The following is a 23,738-nucleotide window of genomic DNA, read 5'->3' as shown; positions in this document are numbered from 1 at the left end:
AAAGTTTATACATTGAAAACAGAAAGAAAGGCAAGAAAAATGAAAAAGAATAATTAATCATATAGTACATACATCAATACAATATATTCTAAATCTCAATCAGTTGTTTATTGGTTGGCAAACAAGTTTCACTTTTACAACAAATATTAGTAATGAGGTCATCCAACTTTGAGACCATACAAAATGGATCATAAATTTAAAAAAAAATTATATGTGCTGCTAATTTACCTCATATATTCCTACATTACTTAAAATCCTGTCAAATAAATAAACTTTCCTGTTAATAAACAGAAGAAGTTTTTTAAAAAATCACTTCAAGATAACTTGACCTTTCGATTCTTTCTAAAAGGGAGTGAGTTTCTTTTAAAAATTGGTAGTGCGGGTGCCCACGTGGAGATCAGACGAGCATTCAGCACTTTCACACCTATGGGATACCATTTTTAACATGCAGAAGCCCCACTAGTTCTATTGACACCTCTTGACTTCTAGAATCATAGCTACTGTCTTCGTGATGAACTGCTTGCCAAATATGCTTTGCATTACAACAGATGTGCACTGTAAACAGAAAAGTTCTTCCTGCTCTAATTTGCAAAAATGCTCTCAGAAATATTCTGACTGAATAAAGATATATAGTGAGGGAAGGAGGTCTAATTTTATTTATTTTATTTATTTTTTTGTAAAAAATAATTTGTTTGCATTACTAGAAAATGATTTTTATAAAGTGATAGCTTCATTTATTTATTTATTTATTTTTTGCCAGATGAAATTTTAAAGGAAAAAAAAGGCAAAAAAAAGAAAGGAAAGAGGAAACAAAGAAGAAAGAAAAGAAAGAAGAAAGGAAGGAATCTTTGCTCTCCTACTGGTAGACGAACTTGCAAGACCAGCACGAAAGAAAAAGAAAGTCTCTTTTTTTTCCACTACATTAACAGGACTCAAATTCTGGAGGAACAGAAAGCAGACTACATGTGCAATGCTAGTATCTGTACATTACATAGAAATTGTTCATTTTTTTTTCTGCCATTAGTTTTATCATCAGTTAATACAGCAAATCATAAAATATGCATTTAGCATATAATTCTAGAATTCCTCTCCATCTCATTATTGATTTTGTTGTTCTATTTTGCACACCACAGCTATTCCTGCTATGATGAATTCAGGTTGTGAGTGACTAAAATCCACTATGTGATAGAGTTTGCTTTGCGTTTCTGTTTGTGCAGCACTCCAATCTAGATGCAGCATTGTTACTCATTTCAAACAACCGTTCTGGCCTTTAAAAAAAATCAGGTCCTTGTAATTATGGTAACAGAGCATCAGAGATGTTAGAACAAACACAACATAATTCAACAAGGCCACAATGAGCGCCATTTTCTTCGTGTCTCGTTCATTAACATAATGAAGTCTCCATCTGAGGGGGGAAAGGACAGGAAAGCAGAGGGCACAGGGGGATTTCAGCAGTTATCTGTCTCCCCTGGGCTGACCTAAAAATCCAAGTTTTGTTTTTTTTTTTTTTTTTTAAAAAAAAGGAATCTGAGAGTTTGTGTTTGTCGTTCAAGAACAGCATAAAGATTTAGGAGTACACACATTATTACCACTGCTTATATCAACTCAGAACAGTCAACCAGGTGTTCGCAGTTTTGTTGGCTTAACGTCCTCTCATCTTCTATAGGCTAGTGACCAAATGAGCAGGTCCTTTTGAACTTCCTTCTGGGGGGGTCCCATCTTTGTTTGGAGGAACTATAAATCCGTCACTGCTACCGCGACCTAGCTGGTAATAGGTGTGCAGCTGATGGACGTGGTTTCTGGAGCCTAGGTTTGGCATGCTTTTGTAGTAAACATCTTCGGCATCACCACACTTGGCCGGTGGAGGTTCCGTCTGGGTGCTGGTGGTAACGCTCTCTGCCACAGGCACACCAGCCAGTGCCGGCATGCTGGTGTAGAGAGAGTCCCTGTGGGGTGACTGGAGATCTTCTGTGTGCTCGTTGGTTAGCAACGGGAAAAAGCTCTCACTGTGGTCCTGGGGGATCCGCCTTCTGGTGTAATGGTGTGGCTGGTGGTTCTCTGTGGAGTAAACTCTTGGGGGCAGCAAAGGAGCATCTGATTCCTCATGAATAAGTTCCAGGCCCAGACTCTCTTCATGGTTAAAGGAGGTGGCATCATCCAGGACAATGGCATTATCTTCACTCCCACTGCCCAGGTTATTCACCAGCTTGTTCATCAGATTCCTGTTCTGTTCGCTGCTGGAGCGCTCGTGGTTATTCAGGTAAGAAGGGATATAGTTGGAAGTGAGTTCCTTCAGAATCTTTTTCTCTAGGGCGGTCTCGTTATGGTTATAGCCACGGTCTATGATTTGCACACAGTTGCTCAGGTATTCCCCGCTGGCAATGCTGTAACTATTGCCATGGTTACCATTCAGTGGTAGAGTATCCATGACACTTGTATCCCTGGCATTGTTCAGAAGCCCCTCTGAAAAAGATTACAAAACACTATGACATTTATATCCAGTGGGCCATAGAACACACACACACATACACACAAACACAAAAGCAAAAACACCCGACTATGAAGTATGTATAAATTGCTAGCAATTTAATTAAGCATAAAATGTTTGGAAATAAAAAAGACTATTAAATCTGTATGTCCGTATCTATGTGTATGTATACTTGGACAATTGGTAGAACTCTTATAAACAGAAAATAAGTATTTTAAGTAAATCTTTAAGAAAATTAAAAAAAAAACTATAAATTTGCAATTTCCACCCAAACATTGCCTGACAGTATTTGAAACAAATTTGGTTTTAAGTTAGGAAAAAAGACAAAATTTTGCTGTAGTTATTCATAGCTTTCAATTTATACACATCAAAGTCAATTCAATAATTCATTACCTTTAATTTTACATATTATCTTAACACTGAAAGAGATATAATATTAACATAATTCATGTGTGGTACTTTGGATATACTGGTCAAAGTAAAAGATTCAAGCAGTTTCTAATAATTTGATATGTAATTTTGTAAGATTAAAAATTATTTCTACACACAAAACCACAAAAGGATTATGTTAAATTTGTCAGAATGATGTAATCATGAAATAATGCCTAGTTAAATAAATGGCACATTGAAATAATTTGCACATAGGGATTTTTCAAAACAGAAATATTTGGATTTACTTTCCAATTTTCTTTTCTGTTATGAACACTTTGGTTACTATTATATATTAATCCATTAGTAGTTTAGGGTCATTAGGTAATTCTACAAAGGAATGTGTAGGGACATATGGGGGATCTGATTCCTAAAACCATAGTGTCAATATTAACAGTTCCATTTCATAATGAGTGATGACTTTGTGTGCATAATAAATTTTAGGTTTAAGAGACTAAACGTCTTGTTCTGGGAAGAAACAGCTGCAGTGAAATTAATTTGACCACATGCTTCTTCAAGGTTTTTGCATTTTCTTGAATGAACAGAAATCCATGAATCTATAATATTTCCATAAATCACTTCAAATTCAACCACAAAAGAAAATAAAACACAAACATTTAACCAATACTGCTAAATAAGAAAGGGTATCTTTTATAGAACAATTAATTGAAGAATTCTATTAAACTTCTCAATACATCGCTAACTTGTGAAAATACAGCATTCATTCTATATCTGTGATGCAGTTATGTTTATCAAACTCAACTATTTCATTGCTAGTTTAAATAAAGTGTCCCAAATATATCAATTTTTAAATGGACTTCTGATGCACACTCTGTATTCAAAGTAACACAGTTTTCAAAGACAGCAATGCATTAAATACAGTTAAAAGCAGCCATCACAGACATAGGGTGAAGCGATTTATTTTCATGTCAAGATATCTTGTAGACAAATCAACAATGTTAAGAAAAAATAAAAGTTAATGCTTTTTAAAGGGCCGTATGTGATGGGTGATTGCTGCTGCAGAGGCTGCCATGGTATATGCTTGATGGTTATGGTTCAGCAACTGATGCATTGAAACATGTGTTTATCATTTCTGTTGTCAATGCATTAGGTACGGGTTGAAAACAGCCATAGTAAAATAAAGTGGGTCTGTTGCATGTGACATGTAACTTGTATGATGAAATGTAGTAATGAAAAAAGTTTATGAATTACTTAGCAAAAATAAATGCTTAATTTAAAAACAATTTAACTCACACAAACGTTACATGAGACTTAACAACTATGTTATGTGACACAAGTAAAAGAATCAGACAACAAAAGCGTCTAATCTCTATTAACATATATTTAGATAAGTCAATTCATTGGTTCTTTAGTTTTTAAATTGTGAGATGAACTGTTTTTAATAACTACATCTTCTATATGTGATGCAATAAAAGTGAACTAAAAAAAATTACATTTGATATGCAATGTTTAGCTTTACTCCCATACTTGTCTCTCTGTACGGCTCTAAACGACAGCATGAAGAAAAGGAAAGAAAAAACAACAAGTAAGCTTACAGCGACAGTAGAAGAAACATGAGTAAAAAGCAAATTGATGATATGCAGAAAAAAGAGTCAAAGGAAATAATTCCCCTGCCCCGAAATTCATGAGTCTGTGTTACATGGTTGATCATAATTAAAAATACTGAAATGTTAGTCAGAAAATAAGAAACCCCCTTAAGACATGCTAATAAAATGAGTCTTTAATAAGTGTTTCTTCAGTTTGCAAATTTCAAACAAATACACATTTTTTTTTAAAGTTAAAATTATCACACCAACCAGAAAGAGTAAAATCCTGAGGGCAAGCTATTACCACTCCCACAACTATATTTCAATATTATAGATATGTGTGCTTGCGGATGTGGTAGGACACACTTGCTTTTAACATTTTTTCAGTAAGATTATAAATACAATCTTTATATACAGAGAAAAAATATATTTTGAAGTTTTCACAATTGTGTTTTTTTCTCTTATGCATCTTCTGTGCTTAGGTACAAAGGTTATTTTCCTCCCTCTGAATTTATAACAAATGTGCTTCTCATCATTTGTAAATAATACTGATCGATACTGTCATTTTGGGAGCTCATATTCAAAAGTTGTATAACCATGGAAAAAGAAAAAAGTTAAATCCATTTATTATTCTGTATCAAGAAAATGAAAGGGTGGAAAAATACCACCAAAATCAATATCAGGTTTTTTCTGGATCATTACACAATCATATGCAAACAAACATTTTAAAAGTTGACCCTTTAAAAACAATCCTAGCAAATTAAAAAAAAAAAAAAGCTTCTTGTTTTAATCAGATCAAAAAGACCTGCTGTTGCTGATTTTGTTTACAGGAAGGTTAAATCATTACAAAATAAAACCCAGCAAAATCACTGGGCTAGATCATTTCAAGAGATTCCAAGTTGTTATAATTTGACCACTGCTTTAGAGATTTGTACTTTAAAAGTCGATTTGCTTCTCAATAAAAGGCCAACAATATTTCAAAATGCAGAGACAATTTCTTTTAAAAGTTTCAAAATAGGTTTAGAAAAATAATTTGAAATAAAAAGCCAAACTAGGATAGCAACAGATGGAAATGGTCTACAGGCTGGTTATGGCTCCTTCTGTAAATGATAACATTTTCGAACTGGAGAGCACATGAGCGATAACCAAAGTTCAACTCCTGCTTTTCAAGATGAGGAAACTGCAGGCAAGAGAGACTCAGCCTTATCTGACACCGCTCTGCTAACAGGGGCAGGTCTGGGACCAGGAAGGGAACTCTCGATTTTCTCTGTGGACCACTATCCATCACCTTCTCCTCACATCTGCCTTAGGCTTCGAAAGCCATACCAGAATATTTATCCATACGCTTTATAACATAACCCTGTATTCTTGACAACTGTAATGTATTCATCACTATATTCTACCCTAAAGATACATGTCTTTCCTTAGTTTTAGAATTGAATTAAATTACTTTAAAATGTAAATTAACTTGCAAAAGCATGACTTCTCTACATTATGTTTTGTTGACAGTTTAATCTATAATGAGATTTATCCTACAAAAATTGCATTCAACACTGACAAGAAGATAACAGTCCAGAAATACTATACATGAGGTTTAAAATACTTCCACAGATAGAATACGAATGCAATATAACAAAAGTATATTATTCATCTTTATTCCTAACTCTATATGCATCAGTAACGCTGTAAATATACCTTTATATATTTTAAATAAAGGCATCACACACAAAAATGGAGACTTTAAATCTGAATGTTTCTTTGCTTGGATGGCATTGGTAACAACAGAATTAAAGGACCAAGAGAACAGAACCAAGTGGTAATTCAACATAAACCACTCCAGTACATACCCAGCCACCTATATTTCATGTAAGATTTCACCTTGCCAGTAAGAATATATGTGCATTCATCTGAAAGCATAAGATTAGTAGCAATATGACAATCACCAAGTTTTATTTTTGGTCAGTGGTAAGAAAGTTATTTTAAGCACTACCAGAGTTTCTTAACATCTCAAAAATTATTAAAACATAAAACAGTTGAACAACTCCATTTCTGACTCTGAAAACCAATAATAAAATTATTTATTTTTGTTTTTAAGAAAAGTAAGTAGAATTTATTTAATTTACTGGCATAAACAACAAATACATTCAGACAAATCCTTTGTGTAGTTAATGATAAACCTCAATAGCAATATTCAGTAATAGGCTCCCCAGGAAGAAAATTTTGAATCTACATGGTAATATTTTAAAATTTTTGTGAGAATTTCACTTTGATAGTGTTTATAATAGTGTTCCATCCTTAGAAAAATCTCCCAATTTAGTATACCAGTAATAAAATTAGAAGGCAGATATTGAATTAGAGAAAACTATAGGTTAATAATTGTTAGTTTTTCATTATATGAGATATTAGAAATTATATCTGAATAATCACAAAAGCTAAACAAAATGTGACCTAAATTTATTCCTTATTTTAAAACAATTTCTAACAATTCTTTGTGTAAGATGAATAATGGAGAACAGATTTAATTTGCAGATGTGGTGTACATCTTCATTTAACCACATTCAAAACTTATTCATATATTAGCACACTTTAAAATGTTTCTAATGACAAAATTATCTGTCACTTAGCCTAGTGAAAATAAAGAAAAAAACCCAAACAAGCCTCTATCAGGTCTACAAAATTGGTCTGCCAAACCACACTTGGTGCATTATGTACCTCAGTGCACTGAGGGCTACAGTGAAATAGGGACATAGACAAGTGCTAGACAATGTAACGGGGCAGGGATAACCATGAAGAATCTATCTCTCCTCCTGATAGTGCTGAGGGTGTTTTACTAGGGCAATGGAGGACTACGAGAAGCCAGATCAACCGCCTTCAAGTATTTAACGGACTGCCACAGAGAGCAGAAAAATGCTTTCCTCATCTCTGTTCTAGAAGGCAAACCTAAGCACCATGGCCAGAGGCAAATTTCAGCTTGGCAGAAAGAAAAAAATAATGGACAAATGGAACATTTCAACAATGGAATATATGAAATCCTGAGGTAGGAAGTGCCTCATTAGAGGAAATACTTAAGCAGCGGCTGACAGAATGTCAGCAACATGGCAAAGTGGATTTTGTGAGTTCTATCCCTTCTTTCAGTTCTAATCTATGATTCTCAAGTACAGGTCTTAAGAAATCCAACAAAATCGACAGTTTGCTTAATTATTTAATCCTGTCGACAACTTGACCATATTCCTGAAGTCACTTCTGCATTACTGACTTTGATATTTTTGAAATAATTTTTTCATATCTGGCAAGGTGTCACCTGAGAAACTCAGATGGTTTAGACACCCGTTAGCCATGTTGCAACAATCATACTTTCCTGGAATAAGCATTCATACCATGCTTTTCACACTTATGCTACTAATCTTTTACCTCTACCTGAGAAGGAACACACACACACACACACACACACACACACATTCCCAAAGAGGATGATAGAAATTTTATTCAAAATTTCCTGGGAAAGTTAAAATATTTCTAATCTATCATATCCAACTTGAAGGAACCTCTGAAGTCTCTTTGTTATAGTGAATTTTCTCTCAAATATAATTTTAAATAGGTGGATCACTGACTAAAATTGTTGTTTTATGAAACTTTTACTTGAATAATTTTTTCATGTGGTCACTTTACTTATGATATATACATATATATTTAAATTCCTTGTGCCCCTAATATATGCTTACCTTAGAAAAGGTAAAGCCATATCAACATGCAAAGTGGTTTTAAAGAGATTCGTGCTTATTTGTTTGAGATACAATTAAAATTTTAAATCATTTGACATTGGAGCATATACCGAGGAACCATATTTAAAACCCTTGTTTTGGAGCTCCTGTCATGGCGCAGCAGAACCAAATCCAACTAGGAACCAGGAGGTTGCAGGTTTGATTCCTGGCCTCACTCAGTGGGTTAAGGATCTGGTGTTGCCATGAGCTATGGTATAGGTCTGATTAGATCCCTAGCCTGGGAACCCCATATGCCACAGGTGTGGCCTTAAAAAAGGCCAAAAACAACAACAACAACAAAAAAAATTCGTTCTTAACATGCAGCCACCATAGCAGAAAAAGTATTTCATGACCTTCCTGAGCCAGTTTATACAGGTGCTACCAACCTAAGGTAGGAACCTGATCAGCTACCATTTCATTCACCATTCTTTCCTCCATAGCTCATTCCAATGTAATTTTCCATGGAGTTGATTAAAGTGTTTTCATCCACAATGATGCTTTATGCCTAGAGTGTGCTTCATGGTATCACAGGGTAAGATTATTTTCTTGCTCTTATAACATTAAGATTATTGAATCAGGTCTTCCTCTCTTACTTACCTTAGGCCAATAGCTCATTTCTCAAAATGCACACATAGGTATTTAATATGGAAATCAATCAACAACAGGGAAAGTACTGACAAACCACAATACATTTTATAACGTTACAGAGAAACAAACACATATTGATGAATCAAGCATTTGTTTATCAGAAGGAAGGAATCCTTTTCTTACTAAGGAAAACCTACGGAAAATGGAAAATAAAAGCACCAAGAGTAGTGGAGGGTGAGAAGAGTCTGTGTGTCTGCTTCCAAAAGAAAGAAGAGGCAGGAGGAAGGAAAGAAAAATAAAATGTGGCCATAAAATGGGACCCTCACTTGAAAAAATTAAGATAAATTCCAGCACACCTTGTGCGTTGTACATGCTGACAGAAGGGTTGTTACAGACCGCCGGTTCCCCAAGCAATGTATTATAGGGATTGTTAGTACCATGCGGACGAAGCAGAGCATTGCTTATGAGATGATTAGCCATGGCTCCTGGAGCAGCCCCATAGAAAGACAGAAAAAAAAAAAGGTCAATCAGGCAAATGTGTTTGAAAAAAAGAAAGGAAACATTTAGAATGACAACAGTTGATATAGTCCTGATTACAGCCAGGCAACTAGTTAGACTCAAAAAATATATGCCACTACAGCACACGTGTTCCAACAATGCACATATCGGAGTCCATGGGAAAGAAAGAAAATGATTTACAATGCTGATTAAGCCACATTTAGGGTGTTCTCTTTCCCAGAGTGTAAGCAAGAATATATTCCCATGCTTGCTAAAAATGAAAATTTTAAAAAAGCAAAATTACAGTCTTCCATACAAACAAAACACAAAACACAGAACAGGAGCTGAAAAAAAAAAAGTTTAAACACAAAAAGAAAAGGTAAAACTAAACAAAACACTCCCTCAATCACAGAAATAATTGAGTTGTTTTCAATGAAAATAATAAAAGGCAACATTTATGATAAAACACTAATTTGGAGAGCAGTTGTTGACACAACAGAAGATTTTGACATTTCTTAAAATTTTATGAAGAATTGTTTAAATTGAAATAAAATAAAATACAATCACTCTTATTAGTACACCATAATAAGTATACTAATTAGGTGAACTTATAAATCTGATAAAATGATCATAAGGATACTATTTTTTAAACATTTTAAATAAAAGTACTAACTTCATGATATCAAGCAATATATATAATTCCATTTTCCATTTTCCAACTGGGTGTTTGGACTTTGGCATAGCAAAATAACAAAGTTGAACTCTTTCATCTCTTTATGGACAGATGTACCTAGGTTCTAACACACTCTCAGTGTGCATTATTACAATCTTCCACCCTGCATAGCCATTTAACCAAAAAAGCAAAAAAGTTTAGAAAAACCCATTTCATTAAATATAATTTGGTCATGTATGGAAATGATAGGCAGAATATATATTTATGTTAGATAATAAAGAATGGAAAAATGACTGAGGAAAGGAAAATACAAATTGTATAGGGACAACTTGAAAACACAGGTATATGTTAATTTAAATGTATATATATATTAAAAATGAAAATATACCCTATGGAACAGGAGAAAATATTTGCAAACAAATTTACAAATATTTGCAATCCAGCAAAGGACTAGTATTGGGGATATCTGGGGTTTTAGAGAACTCTCAAAAGTCATCAGTAAAAAATAAATGATCAACAAGGAAACAAAACAAAAAGCATTTCAGTTATAAAATGGGCCAAAGGTATGAACAGACATTTCATGGAAGAGGAGATACAGGTGGCAAACAAGCTCACAAAAGGAACTGCTATTAGTCATTGGGGAAATACAGATGAAAACATAATGTGACATCACTATATGCTTAAAATAAAAACGGTGATGACCTCAAATGCTGGCATGGGTGAAGAGAAACTGGATCACTCATACTTTGTTGGTGGGAATGTAGTACATATAGCTACTCTGAAAAATAGTCTGGCACTCTCTTATAAAACTAGATGTACCATCACCATACTACCCAGCAATTGCCTTCTTGGACGATTATCACAGAGAACTGGAAATTTGGGCTCACACAAAAACCTACAGATGAATGTTCATGGCATCTCTATTTGTAATGGCCCATAACGAGAAAGAGACCAGATGTCCTTTGACTGGTGAAAAGCTAAACAACTTACGGCACAAACCATATCATGGAATATGACTCAGCAATAAGAAGGAACAACCAACAGTACACATGATGATCTGGAGGAATTTCTAGACAATTATATGGGGTAAAAGCGCCTCTTCAAGGGTTACATAATGAATGATTCATACATATATCATATTATTGAAATGACAAAATTACAGAAATGGAGAACAGTTTGGTGGTTGCCAGGGTTTAAAAATGCAAAGGGGAGGGAAGTGTGTCTGGTCATAAAACAGCAACAAGAGGAATCCTTGTGGTGATGGAACTACTCCGAATCCTGATTATGACAGCATGTAACAGAAACCTACTCTTGCGATAGAACTGCAGTGATTTAACACACACACACGCACACACACACACACACAAATATAAACATAAATACAATTAAATACAAGCGAAACTGAAGAAATCGAAACCAAATTGGTGGATTGCAGCAATGTCAATATCCTAATTGTGACACTGTATTTTACAAGGTATTACGGTGGGGAACTGGGTAAAAGGTACATGATCTCTGTATTATTTTGTAAAATTGCAAGTAAACCTACAATTACCTCAAAATAAAAAGTATTCTATACTGAACGAATAAAAAACATTTAGTCATTCATAGAAATGTTGAAAAAATGAAAAGAGATAACTTTTTCTTATCATACCTCTGATATACAGCAAATTATCAGTCAAATAAATATTTTAAACCTCAAAACTGAGAAAGTGAACTCTAGATTTAAAGGCCAACACAGTTTGTCAGATCTCCAAAGCTGGTTAAGTTTCAGTTCTATCAGGATATAAGCTATATGTTTGTATCCTACACATCCTATGCAAAGAATTAGCATATAAGTTGCTCTGAATTTTTCACTTACTATGTCCTTGATGAACATTTGCTGAAATTGTAAAACACATACATTTAAATGTCTTTTCACAGTGAGATAACAGATCTTCACTTTAATGGGTATATCAGGATATTATTTCCCACTGATGAATTAAATATATAATATTTAGTAAGAAAAGCTAAAAGGAGTTGGCTATAGTGCCTTTCAAATAAGAAATAGAACACTCTAAATGTCAAACACAGATACTGTTGATGTCATACAAATGTAAGATTAATTGTTTGAGACAGAATTTGGTCTGCCCAAGATTTTCAAAAAGCAAACTACTTGGAAATTATACCTGCTTACTTAATATTTGTTATTGTAGACTTTTTTTCAAGTAAAAAAGGAAAGTAAGTCTTCTAATACAAGTAATGGCTTTCTTAAGTTGCTCTAAATAAGCTTTTAAATTAAAAAAAAAAAGAAAGGTGAAAGCAACTTAAAATTAACAAGGGTATAAGCCTTAAAAGCATCAAAATGCTCCAACGCTTTATACTTCCTTGCAGACCAAATGAGGGTAAAATCTAGTGGCTGGGACTCACATGTGCCGCTCTACACATTTCCCTTCATTCCTACACGTTATTTATAATTTCAATTAATAGGAAAACAAACAGTAGCCTGGGAGGATGGCTCACCTTTTTTTTTTTTTAACTTGCTTCTTATAAACCTTATAAAAAAATATTCCTTTGGGTTCTGTTCCTATGCTGATGTAAAACAAGATGATCTGCTAAAAAGTTCTCATGGAAAGAACAAAGAAAACTGTAACTGCACATGGTGATAAAGGGGAAGGAACTCACCTTGAGGATTATTTCACAATACACACAAGTATCGAATTAGTTATACCATAGAAACTAACAATATTATGTGACAATTTACCTCAATTTAAAAAATAATAAAAGGTAAAATGATTTAAGTGAAAAAGAAGACTTCTGCTTTAGGATAAGGAAACAATTGAGTTTAGAAGAATCAAGCGTAAGCAAGAAGCAGGCGACTCAAGCAAGATTTTGATTTCTGTTTAGCATTCAGTTTACATAAACGCTTATAGTTTAAGAACAAAGAAGTTTAATTAGGAGTTCTCAGCGTGGCTCAGTAGTTAACAAATCTGACTAGCATTCATGAGGACAAAGGTTCGATCCCTGGCCTTGCTCAATGGGTTAAGGATCCACCATTGCTGTGAGCTGTGGTGTAGGTCACGGACATGGCTCAGATCCTGCGTTGCTGTGGCTGTGGTGTAGGCTGCCGACTACAGGTCCAGTTCTACTCCTAGCCTGGGAACCTCCATATGCCATGGGTGCAGCCCAAAAAAGCTTCCATAGTGGAATCCTAAAGAAACTATCAAAATCTGTAGAGATAATCCATCTGACTACATACTTCCTAGCCTAAAGTTCCTTTTCAGTTTTTCTTAATGTTTTTCTGATTTTTGAATGTGCTTTAAATTTAAAGCACTTGTACCAGTGAAACTTACACATGCAGGAAGACTGAATTTTAAAGTTCACTTATTTACCATCAATTCCTGCTAAGCTAGAAAGGCCAGCAACACGTGCAGAAACGGACTGGTGTGCAGTTGTATTATGACACAGCATTGATGGAATAAAACAATACTCAGTCTCAGCCACATGGCTTTGGTAGGTTGCTTCCTCAAATCCAGGTGCAATCCAGAATCAGTTACTGACCTACAGCCCCAGTGAGTGACATGATTAGTGATTCACCTGCTGTTAAATCTAAACCCCCACAAACACTTATTTAAGAAAGTTAAAACTTAATAATAAAACCTGTTTCCTCTTTATCCTTGGTATTAAGGATATTTTTCCCAAGAGGAAAAGAATCACTATTGAAGTGGCTTTTTCACTATCATTTTTATACCTCATGCACCATGTGAAACAAATGTAATTAGTGTTACCGAAATGGGGACTTTAGTTCTAAAAGTGGCGAGTTGTAAAACAAGCAAGGACTTAGTACCAGGAACTGCAGAGTAGACTGTGGAGTTTGGTGAGTAATGTTTTGCAAAGAATATAAGGTTATGGACAATATGAGTTTGCTAGTTTGAAAAGAAGAGGGAGCTGTCTGAATAACTGAAAAATCATCCCTCATTTGATTCACCGAATGTAAGAACTTAATACTATTTCATGGACACTCAAAGCTTGCAGTGACCTCAGAGACCACTTTTCCTGTTACCATCCCAAACACGTGCAATTTTCCCCAAAGCTGCTACCTCCAGCACCCGCTCACACTTAAGGGAGCACTGAGTGGGCTAAACAAACAAAAAAACCCAAAACCAAACCAAACAAAAAACAGCTTGTTGTCAATGCCTAGATTCTGTCTAGAAACCTGCTCAGACCCTGTCTTCCTTCATCTTTTATGTAGACAGTCAGTTTTGCCTCTTCTCTGAAGCTGCACTGCCTTTCACTTGTCTTTGCTGAAGTCTCTTGTTTGTTTCTCCAGTTCACTCAGCCTTTGAATGCTGATACGATTTTCCAAGGTTCTGTCCATCCTGTCTCTTCCTCTTCCCTCAGACTAGCTTCTGATTTGTAAACTTCCCTTCTAATAGCTGTGAAATTGCCAAAGACTTCCAAGACCATCAGTGTTTACAGACCATCTGTCACTGTTTTTCAGCTGAAAAGTTAAGCTTAGTGGTTAGTCAGTTTGAAGACACAAATAAGATGATGGTGGGGTGCTAGTGAGGAAGAGTTACAACACTATGTATGTGAAAAGCATGTTTATGTGCTCATTTCCTGGAATACAAAGCCCAGGAAGACAGAGTACATAGGGCTTTTTTCACCTCTCCATATCATGACTAGAATGTTTCTTAGAGCTCAGTAAACATATGCCTAATTAATGAAAAAATCTATGTGACATATGTGGTATCTTGAAAATATGAAAACAAAAACAAAGTCATTTTATCAATTATAAGTCGTTCTATAATTTGAGTACATTTTTTAAAGTTCTCATTCCTAATGTGATGTATTGCCTTCCAATACCATGGACCATAATACTAAGACATTTGAAGCAAAGATAACCACTCATAATTATTTGGAAACACAAAATTCTACCCGAATACTCACTGCAGATAACGATTAGAGGGGGAAATAAAAAAAAATGGAACAGACTGTCATGACTCAAAAAGCTCAAAGTGGCTATGTAAAAATAGCTGTTCTTTAATTCTCTGACTCACTAAATCCTAGCTACAGTCATACCTGCTTATTGGCTATCAGAAACAAGGGTTAGCTCTGTAATAGAACCATGGAAAAGGAATTAACATTGAATTTCAACATATGTGAATCATTAACAAGGCTGTCAACAGAGGACCAAGCACTAAACCTTTATTTCTGGTGAAAGCGTAATGGAAAGCAAAGAGATTTTCATATTCCACACTGGAAAACTTAGGGAAATTTTTCTGACAATTTTCTGTAAGTCAAACCCTAAGCTACTGAAAAAGACTAAATACAAAATCATAAACAGTCATTTTAAGAAGAGGTTTTTTTTTTTCTTTTTTTACTTTATACCCAGTTTGAGGGTGATACAAAGGTTTTTGAATGAATAAAATCTGAATGGAATAATGAGTACTCTCTATCAAATGAGTAGTTTTTACCTCAAAACTGTTACATTTCTTTCCTTATGAAATTAAAATAGGTGTTTGGAAATTGGGAGGCCCTGTTCAGCATGATTCATATAACAGAGGACTGAAAAATCTAAGGCAGCTCCAAATGCTCTGAAATTGTGAAGCAAAGAACAGATCTGAAACAAGATGACAGGTAGATCTCACTGGAATCTCTGTGATATCATTTGGACACATAATTCAAACAACTTTTCTTCTTGACAGCAGGCTAACAAATGTATACTGAAAAGCTCTTAAAATAACTTAAATTGTTACTCTGCTCTGCTTTCACTTCATTTTTTTTTAATGTACTTGGGTTTTTATTTGATCATAACTTTGGGCAAAGTTTATAACTTAAGACTTTGGCAATGTAATGAACCACCTGAGTACAGCCATTCTTTAACAGTCACATACGAATATGCCTCAATTTTCAACTTCTTATGTATAAACACATAGGATGGTTACGGTTCTGTTCATTTTACTTCAATAAAATAGTTTTAGCTGCATGATTCTTTCTTCCTTAATATACCTCCTCTCCTCCTCCTCCATTCGACTCCCTCGTAGTTCTCTTCTCCCTGGTTTGACATATTTTTTCTTTGATGAAGTCATTTCCATTATATATCTTGTCTTATGCGTACAAGTCAGAGTTATACACAAAGCAGGGTTACTGAGTGACACGTTTGTGCTTTTGTCTTCAGACATTAATTTTGGCTGTCCCCAAACAGATTTCATCTGTACAAGTAAAAACAGCTTCACTAATGATGGTATTTTCTATAGAATTTTAATACCAACTTCAGTGTAAGGCAAGGAATCCTTCATCAGGAGAGGGTGTCTATGAAGCTGTGACACCCTTACAATTGTATGTGAAATTTTGTGAAAACTTGTATGTGTCTGAAAGTATGTGAAAAATTGTATGTGTCTATTCGTGTGCTCACAACCGTGTACATGCATGCCTGAACTTCTTTCTGGTGAAATGGTCCCATGGTTTTTACTTTCTTTTCAAATATTTAAAAAAAGTGGTATAAAGGAAAAAAGATATGTCTCATTCTTTAGCGAGTAACCTATAATGTAAACAAGAAAACTAGAAAAAATAAATCAGAAGTACTCAAAATATATCTTACATATATAAGTATCACCTAGTCAGTTGCAATGTAACATAATGGAGAAAGATTATAACTCAGAATTTACAATGGGATAAGATTTTAACATTGTCTACTGTCCCATCATCACTTAATACATAGAGAAACACAGGTTCAGAGACATTTATTCAAGGTCACACATGACTCTGGTAGTTTTACTTAAAACATTATTTAAATCAGTGATTTACAAACATTTTTTAAGTATCCTCTCCCCAAAATATGTTTCAACAAAATTTTATTCAGAACCTTATTGGGGTGCATTACTTTTTTCTCATATGCTTTTCTGTAATGTTCAATTATTTTATTTTTGTATTCATGTAGTTATACATAACATAAACAAAAACAAAAATAAATAGAAGAGACTTCCAGAACTATAAAGAACTGACTCAACTGGCATTTTCTATTTTAAATATTTTATTTCCTCTTTTTTCCTTTTCTGTGTAAGAAAACAATATCATCACGCACATGCTATCTATAGAAAGATAGTGTAAGCAATGATTAGTTCAGTTTTAAAATAGGATATCCATATTAATCAAGAACAGGTTGTTTATAACAATAAACAAAACTAAAAAAAATCTGCATGCTATCCTTAAAAGTTATATAAGTTTTAAAGCCATGAAAACCATAAGTTTATATTTTTTCCTGTTTTTATTCAATTAATGAGATTACAAAGTGTCAAAGAAGAAATGTTTTACTGAAAGCCAAGAGCTCTTTCAACATTTTTTTCTAAAGTCATAAATCGAAGAGCTGACATCTTGATTTATCACACTGTGCACTTTTAACAGCCAACAAGTTTGCTATTAAATTTTAATCAACCTGCCTATTAAATTTCTTTCAAATGGTTCTGAGATACTTCAGCCTCTTTTAATAGCTAATTCATTCACTGGGAATCTATTAATACAGATGTCAATGACGTGTTTTCTCCAGAGTACAGATTGGGTTATTGTTAGTTCAATATAAAATGAAATATTCTGAATGTAGAGGTATTGCTTCTATTTTAATATGTAAATTCAGAACTTTAGAGCTGGGCACCCTAGAAATTACCTATTCTCCTCTCCCTTATTTTGCACTAATTGGCTTTATACATGTTTTCTTGTCCAGATACATGAGTTTTTCTACAATAAATACTTAGAAATCATATACTGGGTCATATGCTGTCCACGTTTTCGATTTACAACATGTTGCCAAAGTGCTGTCAAATGTGTATGTATCAATTCATACTCCACAAGTAGTGTGTATTTCTTAAGTTCTTGCTAGGATTTCCTATTGTCAGACTGGCATCTTGCCAATTTGATAGAGGATGAAATATCTCAACTTACTGTCATACTTTGTATTTTCCTGGTTACCAGGATGATGAAGTAATTTTTATATGTTTATTGGTTGTAAGGGCTTCTTTTTCTGTGAATTGCCTGTTCTTAACTTTTGCCCACATACATATTAGGTTGTTGCATTTTATTTATTGATTTATAGACGTTCTTTATAAAGTATAGGTACTAACATTTTGTTTATTATATGTGTTGTTTACACCTTCTTCCAGTAGCTTGCCTGTTTTGAGTACTACTATTTAAGTTTTGAGATAAGAACCTTATATTTTTCTTATAGTTTATGATCTTTGTTATTTGGTTTTTAAGATATTGGAGTTCCTATCGTGGGCAGTGGAAAAAATCTGACTAGGAACCATGAGCTTGTGGGTTTGATCCCTGGCCTCACTCAGTGGGTTAAGGATCTTGGATTTTTGTGATCTGTGGTATAGGTTGCAGACACTGCTGGGATCTGGCATTGCTGTGTCATAAGCCGTCAGCTGTAGCTCTGATTAGACCCCTAGCCTGGGAACTTGCCAGGTGCAACCCTAAAGAGCAAAAATAAATAAATAAATAAATGTAAAAATAAAAAAATAAAATCTAAGGTATATTTTCTTCTGAGAGCTTTAAAGTATTATTTTATGTATTTACTTTTTTTTTTCTGCCATAAATGCAACACAACCCATTGTGTTACAAATAAAGAAACTGATGGCATTAGAGACTTGTCTTTTGATATATAATTAGCAGCAAGCAAACTTTCTCCGAGAGCTTATGTTAACTGCTCAAGCCAATACTGGCAGGATTGGAAAACAAAATTCTTTATAAATCTTTGCTTTCCAGTTGGGGAAGTGGTCAGTCTGCAGTAGAAATGATGAATCTATACTGCTCAGTCATTCATCTCTAAAGCATCTTTTGTGGTTAAAGACATGTTTCTGGGTGCTTTTAACTTGTATATTTTGGATACATTGACAGAGTACTCAAAACAAAGACGGCTGAGCCTAAGGATCATTTGGCCAAGTGTGCTTAGCCACAGGTAAAATGGCAGAAAATCACGGCCTATTTTAGTAAGAATGTAGTATGTGTATGTGGTATGTAGTCATTCCCATGGCTACATTTATTTTAATCATATCTGTTTGTGCATTTTTACTGAAAAAAAAAAACCTCATAACTAAGGAAAGTATAATAATTATTTAACAATACACAATACTTTATCAATTTTAAAAAAATATGACCTTTCATGAAATTTTCTGCCCTGTATTGGCAAATTTTTTTATATTGTGCAAATTATACGAACTTGCCTGCAGAAAGTCTATCACGGCTAAAACTTGGATTTTAAATTTGGAATCTTATTTGATAAAATATGTCTGAGAAAACTAGACAGGAATTAAAACAAGGTATCTATGAATAGATTCTAAAAAGATTACGTTCAGAGGAGGCTTATTTTGTCGTATAATCATAATCAGCTCTGTTCTGTTTAGACTGAGGCTGTTTTAGGAAACATATTGTTTCTATTACTCTACATCAAGACTAATTTTCTTCCTTTAGTTTGTACATCTCAAATCTTTCTGAATTCTCCAGTGATTTTCTGGGGTTGTAAATTACTATTTATGAATTTGAGGGGTAACTTGTCTTAGTTTTAAAGCACCCCCATTCCTTATAATAAAAATCATAAGAAAAGCTTATCATGAAGATCATAGGAGAGCATATCACAAAAACATTTAGTTCTAAATGGCATATGGTACATGAGGTTGAACTCTATAAGCCTTAGTATGCCATAAACAGGGGCCATATGACTCGATTATTAGTCATGACAATTTAAGTATCTTTTTTCTAATAAGACCTTTTTAGACCTTATCCCATTTCCACATTTTAACTTTTCATGTAAATGAATGAATGTTTATTCACTTTCAAAATAGCAGATATAGGTTAATATCCTCTATTCTTAGAAAAAATATTCTGAACAAGTGATTACTCAGTTAACTTTGAACATTTTATACTACATTTATATCATCATCTTGATGCTTATAAGGCAGTAGGAACATTTTTCTAGATGAGAAGAATAGTCCAGTGTTGTTTATTTTTTCAAATTTGAATTTAAGATATTTCACTGTTTTTCTTGAAACTGGAATCAGTATATAAAAGTAATGTGAAGTTTAATTTATAACATTATCACTACTTACTCAAAGTCAACCCAAATAGATTTTCTAATTGTTCTAAGCATTAACTTCTTTAAAAATACTTTTATTAAAGAATAGTTGATGTACAATGTTTTACCAAATTCTGCTATACAGTAAAGTGACCCAGTCATTCATATATGTGTGTGTGTGTGTGTGTGTGTGTGTGTGTGTGTGTGTGTGTATACTTCCTTGTTCTAAGTATTATTATATTGTCCTGACAGAGCATACAGTATTAAGGAATATCAAATTCAGGAGTACAAAGATTTGGATAAGTAATATCATTGGTCCTATTACTAAATTTTTATAGGCAGAAGCTATTTACCAGATTTTTTAACACAATAATTGCTCTGACCAAAATATTCTTTTACTGAAATATAGGAAATTAAAAATTAAAGATAAAAGGATTCTACTAAGAAAATATCTTGAGATTTTTGGTAGTTGAGAATTTTCAGGAAAGAAGAATGATTATAAAATTCTTGCAACCTAAGTCCTACAATTGAACAGTTATGTATATTAATCCAGCATATTCAATATCAAGTAGTTTTGTAAAAAAAAATATTATTGGCCAATCCATCTGCCCATATATTCACAATATTTTAAAGCTTTTCTTACCCTAAATGAATAGGATGAATGAATTCACACTAAAGAACCGTATTTAGAACAAAATTAAGAGGAAAGAAATGAATAGTACATCAAGGAAATTAAGAAATAAACATACGAGTAACTGTGCTTTAAGAATATCTTATTTCCATGTGAGGTGATACAATTCACTCTGAAATACATTCGTGGAAAATATCTTAAATCTAATCTTCATCAAGCTTCAAGAAAAAAATGTCATCACAGGAAAAGAATGAACATTTTTATTACTGAAAGTAGGGTTTTGTGATCAGAAAAACCTTGTTGGGAATCTCGATTTCATTCTTTATTACCCATGTGATTTTGGACAAAGTTACCAAGAAACCAAGGTTCTTCATGGATATGAGGATAACGGATAATAAATAATGAACAGTGTATAATAGGTAAACGGTAGCTACACATACTAGGAGAAATCCCAAACTTCTCAGGATATAAAGAGGCAATTGTATTCTATAAGAGAAAAGAATACCAGTGATTGCTGAAGGTAAACTCAAGTATTCACATTTAGTTCCCAGAAAAGATACTGTTTTTTGAAAAAATCACATTCTCAGCAACTTATACAAAACAATAGTAACATTTCAAAACTAATTTGAAATGTTCTATAGTATCATATTTAGAGGTTATCATGGTATCTCACTGTGGCTTGCTTGATTTATAATGGAGGTAAAAGATGTTACTAAATGTATATGACAGTAAGATAAGAAACCATAAATATGAGAAATCTACATGAATAACTCTCTTTGTGAAGGGATCTTTGAAAGCCATAATAATAATGCCCATTGTTACTAGTGTGAAGTTGGCTGTGAGAAGCTGGAGGATTTCAAGGATTCATAACAAATGGACAAGGAGCAAAACATAAGAAGGACTCACAGGGCAAGCATTTTAAAAGTTTTCCTCTTTCAGTTCCTGCAAACAATTTATAGCAAGAACATTTCCTCCTGATTGACTAGAAATCATTATTTAACACATTTCTGTTTGCAATGGAAAGTTCATTCTGAAAATTATTTGGTCTCCTTGAGTTAGGAATCAGATATTAGTAGCATTGTTTAATCATCGCCTTGATGCAACATCTTACTTTTAAAAGCTGTACCTATTTTGCTTTTGTGTATTAAATTGATTTTCCTAAACAGACTATATCCTGATTTTATTGTACATTTTCTGATTATATCTTTATTGAGTACACATGCAAAGGAAAGAAATTAACACAAAAAACTACTATTGCCTCATATGTAATCAAGAATGTAAAGGTCCAAAATATTAAATATAAGCTACTTTTTTGTTGTTGTTGTAAATTAGAGGAACAGTGTTTACTCTTCCTCACTCCTTCCCTCCCAAGATGATCTTGAATAAAACCTTAAGTTTGTTTTCTCAAAAAAAAAATGGTGAATCTCAAATGAAAAATTTCTCCATGCCATAGGATACTTATTATATTTGCATCCCTATCATCATAATACTTGTCCATATCAAAAAGTAATTTGTTATATAGCCCAGTCTGATATGTTAGCTAAGCTAGTACTCTCAGGCACATGATTAACTATTTCTGCAAATAACACCAATAGATGTCAGATTACATTAGAATCTGGTTAATATTTATAACCAATGATTTTATAATCCTACAAAATAGCAAGGCTTTTGGACAATATGACACATTTTATGCCTATAAGCCAAATTATATTTACTGAATTAATAAAGTGGAGTGACTGAGTATGAGGGTTCACCCTAGTGGCTTTAATTTACAGAAATCATTAATTGCAGTGAAATACCACTTACACTTTTTCATTTGTGTTTTTCTTAAAACACATAAAAACAAAATATGTTTTGTAGCCTGAATATTAATGAGATGGCAAAGGATTTATTGTGAAGTTTCTTCTGCCCCAGTGATCAGCCTCCTGGGAGAGACAATACAGTGAGGAGACATGAGTTTAAAAAGGTAATATGTCACAGCCCTTCTCTGCCACATAATTTCTTATTTAGTAGGGCTGTCTAAAGTGAGACAGTGTTCTCTAAGCTTCTGAGGGGTAGGGGGGCTTGGAGGAAAAAGGAGGCAGTGCTTGCTTATATATCATTATCTAAGGAAGGGAGAAGAAATATTTTAATTTTATTTCCTCCATGCCAAACTAGAGTTACAAATCAAAACTGGAAAGTACAAGTAGGCAGATATAATTTGCATTTAATTTCTAATTTAAGAGAGACAATTCAGTTTTATTAGTTTATTTCCTATTGTTAGCCTCAAGGGAAGCACCATCTTAGGTAAATGATTTCTTTCGCTTGACATTCAGGTAGCCCCTCATTCCTCCCACCTATTACTAGGAAATAAAAAGTAAAGGAATCCTTCGGTAGCTAATGATGAATTTGAACATCTGATTACCTGAAACCTCTCTCATGGACCAGTTTTCATTTGTTAGAAAATATAAGTGAACTTTTGAATAAAATAATAACAATAATAATAATAATAATAGTACTTATTATGTTCCTGGTATTCTCTCTCAAGGTGCCTCTGAAGTGGATACTATTTATATCCTGTTGCACAGATTCTGAGAGTTAAGTAGTTTACTGTCTCTGGGTCAAACCTCCATTCTAAAACCTGCTATGCAAAGAACATCTATAGATCTGAGATTCTTCTGCCATATAACACTTTAAGTTGGCTTAAATAAGTATAGCTTTACTGGTCAGATCTTCATGAATAAAAAAATCTACATTGCATTAACTTGTGTGGGTGGTTGATGAGGTAGAGGATAGGAGGTAGAGAAAATAAAAACTCACAATGCTGTTCAAGTCATTGTTCCAGAAAGAGAAACGCATTTGTTGCCAATTCTGCCACTCCGGTGGGGCACACTTTTGCAGTCCACAGCTGTGGGGGTGGGAGCCACCTTTTGGTACTTCATGCAGCAATACCATATTGGTAGCAGCTTCCTAACAAACCTTGATTTTAAACTGAAATTTCTGATATCAATTCAATGTATTAAATTGAAAATGTATCAATTATATTAGTCATGAAGATAAAGCCTAATAACATATAATTTCAGAAAATATCCCAATTTC

General features: G+C 33.7%; 1 protein-coding gene across 3 annotated transcripts in view; it reads right to left on the bottom strand.

The window, feature by feature from the left end:
• Positions 1–808: 808 nt before the first annotated feature.
• ADGRL3 (adhesion G protein-coupled receptor L3) overlaps positions 809–23,738 on the bottom strand; it is a 512,757-nt gene continuing 489,827 nt past the window's right edge. For all 3 annotated transcript variants that reach the window (XM_047798807.1, XM_047798808.1, XM_047798809.1), the window contains one exon: positions 809–2,463. In XM_047798807.1, coding sequence (XP_047654763.1) covers positions 1,661–2,463 — 803 coding nt within the window. In that variant the 3' untranslated portion in view covers positions 809–1,660. The remainder of the gene's footprint in view (positions 2,464–23,738) is intronic.

Source organism: Phacochoerus africanus, chromosome 10 (genome assembly GCF_016906955.1).
Source record: "Phacochoerus africanus isolate WHEZ1 chromosome 10, ROS_Pafr_v1, whole genome shotgun sequence".
Lineage (NCBI taxonomy): Eukaryota > Metazoa > Chordata > Mammalia > Artiodactyla > Suidae > Phacochoerus > Phacochoerus africanus.
The sequence above is the reverse complement of the archived record's forward strand: the minus strand, read 5'-3'. Positions and strand labels throughout refer to the sequence as shown.